We start from the raw sequence: 10,485 nt of genomic DNA, 5'->3' as shown, positions 1-10,485 counted from the left end.
GCGCTGGCCCCCGGCCCCCCGTTCATGTTTTAATCATACTCATCTGCCGCCGCTCGGTGCCGGGGACAGGGGCCGACGGAGAGCCGGGGGGTGGGGGGTACGCCCACGCCTCGTCGAAACCGCTCTCCAGAAAACGCGCGGAACGCAAACGCACTTCAAGGTGCCTGGGTTTGGGGGGGGGGGGGGCATAATGCTAGTGGAAATGCAGAGGAGCGTTATAGCTATCATAACTGCCGATAATAATAATAATAATAACACACCGGATTGTTCTAGTGCTTTTTCGGAGGACCTGAGGTGCTTCAGGGGGATTGTGGGAAAGAGAGAAGGTGTTTAAGTTTGCGGTGCGGGTCTTATCGAGCGTAGCGCTCCTGCTGCGAGGCCTTTGTTTTGGGCCGACGTGGTTCCTGTTCCTGTTTCGAACCCCGCTCAGTTCCTGCTGGGGACCGTGTTTCAGGCGCGCTGAGGGACTTTGGAAGGCTGTGAGCCGGCGAGGGTTTTTGCTGCAGGTGGTATTCCAGTCACTCTGCCCCCCCCCACATCCCCCCCCCCCCCCCCGCCGGGCCCGGCGCTCGCCTGTTGACAGCCCGACAAGGCGAACTCTGACCTTTCAGACCGCCGCGCGTTCCAAGATGGAGGGAGGGCTCGCATTTCACACGGCCGGGTTTCGGTGAAAGGAAATGTTTACCTGCGCGAATCAATGGCCAAAAAGCGTTTCACCTGGAAAGCTGTCCAGGACTCACTGGACCACGGCCCGGAGAGCAGAGAGGAGAGGGGGAGCAGGGTCATCCAATTTTCATGAGGATCCCGGGACTCGCAGGAACTTCAAACGAGCTCGGGCTGCGCCTCTGGACTGCAGATCGCCCCGATCCTGGCACCAGGCCGGGGCACCCAAAGCCCCTCTCTCTCTCTCTGTCTGTCTCCTCTCTCTCTCTCTGTCTGTTCCTCTCTCTTCTCTCCCTCTCTCTCTCTCTCTCTCTCTCTCTGTCTGTCTCCTCTCTCTCCCTCTCTCTCTCTCGCCCTCTCTCTCTCTCTCTGTCTGTCTCCTCTCTCTCCCTCTCTCTCTCTCGCCCTCTCTCTCTCTCTCTGTCTGTCTCCTCTCTCTGTCTGTCTCCTCTCTCTCTCTCTGTCTGTCTCTCTCTCTCTTCTCTCTCTCTGTCTGTCTCCTCTCTCTCTCTCTCTGTCTCTCTCTCTCTCTCTCTCTCTCTCTCTGTCTGTCTCCTCTCTCTCTCTCTCTCTGTCTGTCTCCTCTCTCTCTCTCTCTTTCTCTCCCTCTGTCTCTCTTTCTCCATCTCACTCTCTCACACATACAGACACACACCCACACACAAAGAGAGAGAGAGAGCGCAAGACGGGGACAAAGACAGAGGGGAAGAATGGGAGGGGGAAGGAGAGAAGGGGAGGGAGACGAGGGGGGGTAAAAGGTTAGGGGGAGTTGGATAAAGGGAGGGGGGAAAAAAGCAAGAAGAGAAGGAAAAAGGGGGTGAAATATTAAGATGGAGAGGCGGAATTGAGGGATGGAAAGAAATGGCCAGAGGTCCTACTTGGTGCGCTGGTAATTGAGTGGTTCTGCTAAGCCTGCAGATAGCAGAGACTGCAGCCCTGGTCTCAGAGTCCTTTGCTCTGCAATCAGAAATGGAGATTTCCACTTGTGGAGTTTGTGATGCGTTCGTACCCTCTGTAGAGCGCGGGCTACTGGAGATGGGCTTGGATGGTTCTGTAAAATCTAATTAGCACTAGCCACAGACCCATCCAGCCCCCCCCCCCCATCCCCCCACCCCTGGGAGACTGTCTGATACCTGCCCATAAAGCAGCAAAATGTCAGGGGTTGCAGAGGGCTTATCAGAAATCCCTCAATTTCATAGATTATCCCGCTGTTGACTGGAGAGAGGGGCTCTCTTTAATGAAGACATCGCCGCGGCGACGGGCCGCCTGAAAGGCCAGCGGCAGGAAGATGAGAAATTAGAGACCGGGAAAGGGTGGACGGCCTTTTGTGTTTGATTTATTTATAGTGTGCTGTTTTTTCATTAAAGTTTCTGGAAGGACGTTTTTTGGATCGCGCTGAGGAAATTTGAAAGCGGCGGGGGTGGGGGCAGGGGGGGGCTTACGGCGTGCAGCGGTTGTCGGTTTTAAAAATGATTCACTGCAGGCCCCGCCCAGCCGCGACGGCGTTTCCGATTACACCGCGGCGCCTCTCCTCGACGGCGTCCCGGTCGGCCGGTTGATCATGTGACACGCGGGGGGGGGGGGGGGGGATGTCGGGGAGCGGCGGCGTTTTGTCGGCTGATGTCCTGCAAGGGCCTTCCTTCGGACGAGAACACGGATCCTCACGCAGCCCCGCTCCCGGGTCAGCGGTATTTATGGAGCTGTCAGAAGGGGGGGGCGCTTGTCATCGTGTTTTTTTTTTTTTGAGGCAAGGCGACGGCGGGAGGCTCCGGCTCGCTCGGTCAGCGGAGGCTCATGGGTAATTTTCCACCGTCTCGGGCCGTGCCTTTTTTTTTTGTTCCGTGCTGTGGCAGTACCCGGTCCGGCCCGGTCACAGCGCACCCGCATTGGCCTAGTTTTACGGTACGGTGAGAAGGCGGAGTCAGGCAGGAGTCACGTGACTACACCGCTTCCATTGGCCCCGCAGCGGAAGACTACAGGGGAGAGAAGAAGAGAACACCATGCGCGGTTCCTCCAAGGGGAAAAAACAAAAGCCCCGTCTTTTTATCTGTCTTTTTTTTTTCCCGTCCCTGGAATCCCTCGTCCTTGGCGAGCGAGTCTCGGCCTGGCCGGTGCCGGCGCTCGGTGCGGCGCCGTGGAAACGCCGTTTAGAAGCAGCCGCGCTGTGGCCCGGCCAGGTTTCGGCTCCAGCTCCTGCGGTTCCTGTTCCAGGGCTGCAGTGGAAAAGGAACGGCCTTAGCAGCGTTTAGGAATGTTGTGGGGCGGACACACACACACACACACACACACACACACACACACACACACACACACACTCACACACACACACACGCACACACGCACACACACACACACACACACACGCACACACGCACACACGCACACCACACACCACGCACGCACGCACGACGCACACCACACACACACACACGACACACACCACACAGACACACGCACCGCACACGCATCACGCGCACGCACACGCACACATCACCGCACCACACTCACGCACACTCACGCACACCACACACACACACACACACACACACACACACACACACACACACACACACACTTACGTGAGCTTGCATGTCCGCACAAGTACACTTGTCCTTGACATGTAAAGAGTTTGTGTGTACAGTGGAACTCAGGGCAATTTAAACCCAGATCTTTATGTCAATGTTCACAAATCTCATTAGCCCTTTAATTTACTCCGTATTTATATCTAATGTCAATATTTAGGACCTGGCTTCACAACCACATGCAGCTGTACTTTGGAGTAAAGTTTTTAATCGAACTGTAAAACCCGTATGGCCTACAGTCTAAAGAATGTTCTTAGTCAGTTTGCTAAGACCCTTCTACAGCAGATTTGGCAAATATACATTTACAGCAGAAAGGGGTGACATGACCTCACAAGTCTTGTATTTTGAATTTCCCCCCTGGGAAAAATGGTTATTCTGTTCTGTTCTATGAAGAAGGCGAGTGTAAGACTTCCTTACAGCTATGTCCTGCAAGGCAGGGGATGTACTGAAGGCCTCAATCGGATGCTAATCAATTGCAGCGCGTTTAGTTTAAAGTGTGGAAGGATGATTGATCCAGGCGTCTCATTTTCATGTGGAGCCGGTGTATGGAAGAAGATCAAAGCACCTCACATCCTGCTGAAGGGCTGGGGTGGGGGGTGGGGGGGGGGGGGGGGCTTCTTAAAATACAGCTGCTGAGCAGTGAGGCATTCTGGGTAAACCTCAAGCACGACCCGAGGCATCTCTCCGCGTGACGTGCGACGGGGGTGGAACAAAAAAAAAAAGGGGCGTCGTCCTCCTGTCTGCCATTTTATTGTGCGAACGGCGAGGTTGATTGATCCTCATGTAGATTTGGAGAATTACCGCCATTCTTCTCCAAGAGTGGCGGCTCAGACCGGCAAGAACGCGCGGAGGCTGAGGGAGGGGGAGGGGGGGGAGAAACGCCCGCCCGCAAAATGTTTGCTTTCTCCTGGGCCTCCAGGGAGGGAGGGGGGGAGGGGGGGGGGGGACAACAGGAAAAAAACGGCAATCTATCAGATCTATCAGACCCCCCTAACAAGGCTCAGTGGCCCTGCAGCTGCCCCCATCACTCACTTTTATAATATTGTCCCCTCGCCGGAGCAGTGCCGAAAATTACACCCCTCTCAGGGTCCCGGCGCGCCCGTCTCTCTCAGTCTTCATCAGCGGGCTTGTTCTGCTCCGCAGCTGGCCCGCCCGCGTCCGGGGCCTCAAAAGCTCAGGCCCCGCGGACCGAGCGCTACTGTAAATCACATCATTCAGCTGATTGGCAGATGCCCCAGTTCCAGAGCTGGGGAGGGAAGGGAGGGAAAGGAGGGGGACGGAGGGGAGGGGGGAAGCCGAACGTCACGGGCGTTCGACGTCCCCCTCTCGCTTCTCGAATCTCGCTTGCGCTGGCAATTTTGTGTCTCTTCTCCTCGTTTGGAAGCTGCGTCCTGATCGTTCGAGGGTAAAATGAGGGGGGGGGGGGGGTTGCGCTTTCTGATTTCCAAAAACCGTTTCGGAAAAACGACGACCGGAGGTAGCACGCCGCGTTAGCATCCGGCTCGACGAACCCAAACGCACTCCCGAGCCTTTTGTCCGACAGCGCATTCGTGTTAATGCCCGGTATCAATTCAGATCCGCCCTTGTCAATCTGTGCTCCGACAAAGCCGTGCGTTTTATAGCGTGTAGTCTTTGATGTGGCTTTAATACTAGCCGGATCAAAAAAAAAAACTTCCATCAAACCGTGTTTTGGAAAATAAAGGAAAATGAGATGTTCAGACCGAGCTCAGTTAGGCCTCATAATCGCTATAATAGCGGCGTCTGTACAGTGCAAATAAAGAGACAGACGTCCTTTCTCACCGTCGGTTAGCGGCTCTTGCTAGCGCTGTGGCTAGGCGGCCTCGTTCAGACCGCCGCGCACGGGCGGCCGCTGACCGAGGTCCTCTTCCAGCTCAGCAGGACGCGACCTCTGCCACCGCGCTCAAGTTGGTGATGAAAGCAGCGTCTCTGTGGATCCGATTAAACCGAGTTTCACAGCTAATCAAATTCGCAGCCCCAGGAAGAGATGTGATGTGTAAGAGTTGTGCGTCGCGCCTGGCTTGCAGGGTTAAGTTGTTTTTGACAGCTGCGTGTGCTGACAGATTCGGGCCAGAGCCAAAAATGGCAGGTCATGCGATCTTAATTTTGGAATGTGAGACCGGGTTTAAATGGGCCAGGTCGCTGTCAAAATAAAAGATGGTTATTATCTGATGATGCAGGTACCACTGATATGCTATACCCCCGTGTGCCACTGTGTGTGCGCATGTGTTTGTACATGTGTGTGCGCATGTGTTTGCACATGTGTTTGCGCATGTGTGTGTGCATGTGTGTGTCCACGTGAATAAGTGGAAACACTGAAACAGTTTCTTAGCTCTCTTGCACTTGCTGAGACTATACTACTGTCATGCCATCTTGAAGGTATTCCAGCGAAGAGCATATTTTCATTAGCAAAACTTCATGGAGTCGTAGAAGATGAAAGAGGATTAATTAATTAAAACTGGAATGGATCTTCAGCAGAGTTGCCGGTTTGTCTTACAGCCTTCAGTAAGTGCAGATAAGTATGTGGAAGTAATATTACATATGTGGGGTAGGAGGGGGCGCATGTATGTGAGCGTGCACGAGTCTGTGCGAGTGCTGGAGTCAGCAGTTTGGCCGCCTTTCCTCCTTCAGTTTGTTTAATTGGGAGAGAAGTGGCCTGCACAAGCGTCCCGACTTCGATCGATTTGCGACCGGTGACCGTGTCGCGCTGGGCTGTGTACCGGGGCGACCGTCACTTAAAAGCTGTCGCACGTGGGAGGCGCTCGTAACGATGTCTCCTCACGGCGAAAATCGCCCCACCGGGGCGTGGCAGCCAAATGAGAAGTTAGACACCGGATAAACCGACGGATGGCCTTTTTGCCTAATTTGTTTGTTACGAACTGAAGGCTTCTGGGAAAGCGTTTCGGAGGGAGTTTTTAATCACGCCAAGGAACAGGCTGACAAAACTGAGCCATTTGTTCCAAGTAATTGGCAATTCGAAAGAAGTTTTTATGGACACTCAAAGGTCATAGTTTAGACGTATATTATATAATCCCGGGTAGCCGCTGATAACGACAAATTGATCAGTCATGATTAAATGTTAATTAATCCCCCCGTCCTCCGATAGCGATTAGCACAGATGGCTTAACGGGCCCAGGGCTGTTAAACGATAGCCTGCCATTGATTTACTGCCCGTGGAGTTTCTGAAGCCGTTACCCACAATCCTTTTCTCTCCCCCCGACGTTTGCCGTCACGGAAACGCTTCAGTATTTACGGAGAGGTCTAGTCGGGACGCACGACGCACGTCTTTTTTTTTAGGCGAAAGGGGACGTGGAGAGAATGCGCCGGTCGTAATTAGCGTTAGCGACCGGGGCCTTTGGACAGACGGGCGAGCTCGCCGGACGCCTCAACCTTTCGCGCGCTAAAGTCACTCTGGGCTTCAGAGAAAGTGCCGCTTGTGTTTTATTGCGAACGGTCAGAAGTTCACGGATTTCAATCTTTTGTAAAAGTTAGCCACAGGCTTAGACGAGTGGGTGTCGGGTGGGAAGGGCGATTGATGTTTGGACTTGTTTTAATTTTTATTTATTTATTTTTTGTTTTGTTGGGTTTGTGTCGGGCGGAAGATCAAAGCCCTCTGGTTGCTGTGATTGGAGGGCCAGTCAGGGTGCCCCAGCAGAGCTGTGATTGGCTCAGGGGGTATACTCCCAGCAAGTCCGTCAGACAAAGGAACCTTAATCTCACCCCTTCTCCTTCTGATGCCTGCTTTTCTCTGCGGGGCGGGGGTAGGGGTGGGGGGTGCGGGAGGTTAGGGGGGCAGGGGGGGGGCTGGTGCAGGGGGGGGTGGGTGCTGTCCTCCTCTGCACTCTGGCTTTATTGTATGAATCAGGGAGGGATGATTGATACTTGCGTAGATTCGGAGAATTACCGCCATTCTTATTGGCGGCGGATCAGGCGAGCGTCGACATAATTACAGAGACAGAGGCGGTCCGAGAGCGGGAGCGGGCGACATCCGCCTTTTCCCCTGACATTTTTATTTTTATTTTTTTGCTAACACCAGGGTGTCAGGATGTGATGTGTTCTTTTTTTATCGTACGGTTACCGCTAACAACACTCTCCAGATTCCTTGGCGGTCTGCGTCCAGAAGTGTACGTTTACTCGCGCGTCTACGCTCGAGCAACGTTAACACTCGAGCGATGTTAGCACTTGAGCGATGTTAGCGCGCTTCAGCTCCGTGTTCTGCGACGCCTCGTTTACGCCGCGATGGAGACATTGTACAGAGCTGCTGATCATCGGTGAGTTTGATGTAGCTGGTCAGGGCAAGGCTGGCTGCATGTAGCTTACATCTCAACCGTGCACACTGCCTGCTGAGCTACCATGCACAACTGCCCGGCAGTTACCATGCACAACTTTGCCTCGGCGAGTTCGCACACACTGCCCGCTGATACATAGCCACTGCCCGGCTGGACCATGCACACTGCCCGTGATGGATGACACTGCCCGGGAGTTTGCTGACACTGCTTGCTGGTTGAGTAATGCACAGTGCCGGCTGGTACATGCACACTGCCCAGCTCGAACCATGCACACTGCCCGGCTGAGTATCGCACACACTGCCCGGCTGAGTATCGCGCACACTGCCCGGCTGAGTACCATGCACACTGCCCGGCTGAGTACCATGCACACTCGTTTTCTGAAAGTGTCTGTGACTGGAACTGCTCCCCTGAAGCGATGTTTGGATAGAGGTGGCCTTGTTACGCGTGTCTGTTCCTCCCGCGGGGTTTGTGTGTCTTGTTCCCCTCTCAGACCTGATTGGTATCACCTAAGTCGACTGCAGAGACAAGACCAGATTGTTTGTTTGTGTTTGACCGCTATTATTATTATATGTGGCGCCAAATGCGTGAATTTGCATTTTGTGGCATCAGCAAAGAACCGTCGTGCCCAGTACAAAAAAACGTTGTTGCCACAGGATCTGTTGCTGAATGTTTAAATACTGAATGTGTGTGTGTGTGTGTGTGGGTGTGTGTTTTTTACATGTTCCCTGTGCAGCTTAAATTAGATAATGAGCACTGCAGGGGAAAAATCATTTTTCATAAATGCATAAGTGTGATATAGTTATGCATTAGATTATTATGATATATTATCTATATTTGCAGATAAATTACCTTTTAAAAAAAGGTTATTTGTAACATTTACATTTTATATTTTAGTCATTTAGCTGACACTCTTATTCAGAGCGACGTCTAGTAAGTGCACAAAGAAAAGGCCCAGATTCGTAAATCAGCATCAAAAACCAGCATCCCAAGTAGCAATTAGTGAGAGTGCAATGGCCAGCCCATAATGTGTCAGCGATGGGCAGTCCTCTGTCACTAGAATTAACATGTGGAACTGAAAGTAGACATTTTTTGTAGAGGTAGTGAGGGAAATGTATATAGATTGATTTTACATACAAAAATCTGCACATCTACACAACAGCTGCCATACACACAACCACACATGCACACACACACACACACACACACACACGTGCGCATACACACGCATGCTGTACTCATGATTGGGCAATATGTGTCTATGTACGGTACGTCAATGTCAATAAAGCTCATCTGAATTGAATTGAAATGATAGATGGGACAAGATGTGAAAGAAGGTAATGGAAATAAGGTGGGGTAATATGTATATATAACCCATGTTCGTGTTATATTTCATATAAATGGGGGGGGGGGGGGGAGAATGTATTAAAACTCAAGACTCAATGGTGTCTGCTGGTAAACTCTCTTTAAAAACGAGTCTTAATTCTGGCCACAGGCCTGTGGATTGTGGCAGCGGCGCGCGCCGATCTTGCCTCCTTGCATCAGAGGACAGATCGATACGTTCGCACACCCACGTGCCGCCCCGAAGGCTAATTTAGCCGGCGAGCGAGACGGTGGGGCTTTCATGATCACGTCCACCCCGAGCGCTTCCAGACGGGAATAACACCAGTCTAATCGAAAAGAAAAAAAAAGCCTTCATCTTTTCATTCGACTCATAACTGTTTAATGTGGAACTTAAAAAACCTGTTTGTTTGTTTATATATTTATTTATTTATCTATCTATTTTTCTGAGTTCACATGGTGGCGTTTCAATAAGGGAAAATGCGCGGGGGTTGGGGGTGGGGTGGGGGGGTTTGTTTGTGTGGAATTCTTCTGTGAGCCCATCAGATAAAGAGAGAGGGACGCTGGGAGAGGCGATGGCAGACCCCAACTGCAGTCTGTTTATTTGCTCGCCATATTGAGTTTCCTCACCTTTTACCCACAGTGCACCTGACACGCGCGTTCTCCCCCCCCCCCCTTCTCTTCCAGATGCATCATCCCATTCAGATGAAGCCTGCGGACAGCGAGAAGTCAAACGGTGAGTGCCTGAGAACGCGGTGGCGGTGGCGAACCGGAGGGGGCGGGGCCGGCGAGCGAGCCCTGGGAGGGAAGGGGGGGGGGGGGGTGACATCTCCACGGGGCCTCAAGGCGTGAGTAGCTAGAGAGACGCCGCGGCAGGAGAGGAAGGGTGAGCGTGAGCGGGGGCCCGGATGAATTATTGAAGCGCCAGGCAGAGTCAGGGAAAGTTCAGCCCTTTTTCGCCCGCCGGTGACCCGCGCCTCCTCCCCTAGCCCCCCCCCCAGCCCCCGAGCGACGGCTCCCGCCCCCGTTTTTATTCCCGTTCGAGGCAGCGCTGGAAGTCGTTTGGGGAGCGGCGGCGGGCCATCCGTATCAATAACGGTCCCGGGGAGCGCCCGCTAAGGAGCCGCGATGGGGCAGTTATGGGCGGCCGCCGCGGCGCCCGGGGAGACGCGGCGCGCGTGTCATCGAACGCGACCGCGGTGAGAGAGGGTCAAGGGCGTCGCGACGCTCCGTCTCAAATGAAGATGAAGGAATATTCCCGTGTGAGAGTCTACAGAGCTGGGGAGATGTGGCAGAGCACCCAATTTGTCCTCCTTCCATTGCCTCAACTGCCAGTGCCCCCCCCCCCCCCACCAAACTGCGTAAGATGACATCGCACACATACGAGAGGACCTTCTAGCGTGGGCGACGGTGGTGGGAAGGTGTATGAAGCGAAAAGGCGGAGGGTTTTTGTCTAAAAGGCGGTTCTTTTTTTCCCCCCACCGTTCTGCTCTTTATAGCGCAGCGCACGGGCAGATCCGCGCCGCGCTAGCAGCTAGCTGCTCTGTTAGCCGCCGGAGCTCCCAGCATCCGTCTGAGAGAGGAACCATTTTCAG

The 10,485-nt window shown here is 53.4% G+C and overlaps 1 protein-coding gene across 17 annotated transcripts in view; it reads left to right on the top strand.

Moving 5' to 3' along the window:
- Positions 1-10,485, top strand: part of celf2 (cugbp, Elav-like family member 2) — a 177,507-nt gene that overhangs the window by 118,821 nt on the left and 48,201 nt on the right. For all 17 annotated transcript variants that reach the window (XM_064342579.1, XM_064342577.1, XM_064342576.1 and 14 more), the window contains one exon: positions 9,578-9,626. In XM_064342579.1, coding sequence (XP_064198649.1) covers positions 9,578-9,626 — 49 coding nt within the window. The remainder of the gene's footprint in view (positions 1-9,577; positions 9,627-10,485) is intronic.

The sequence above is a fragment of the Anguilla rostrata genome, chromosome 7 (assembly GCF_018555375.3).
Source record: "Anguilla rostrata isolate EN2019 chromosome 7, ASM1855537v3, whole genome shotgun sequence".
Classification (NCBI taxonomy): Eukaryota; Metazoa; Chordata; class Actinopteri; order Anguilliformes; family Anguillidae; genus Anguilla; species Anguilla rostrata.
The sequence above is the reverse complement of the archived record's forward strand: the minus strand, read 5'-3'. Positions and strand labels throughout refer to the sequence as shown.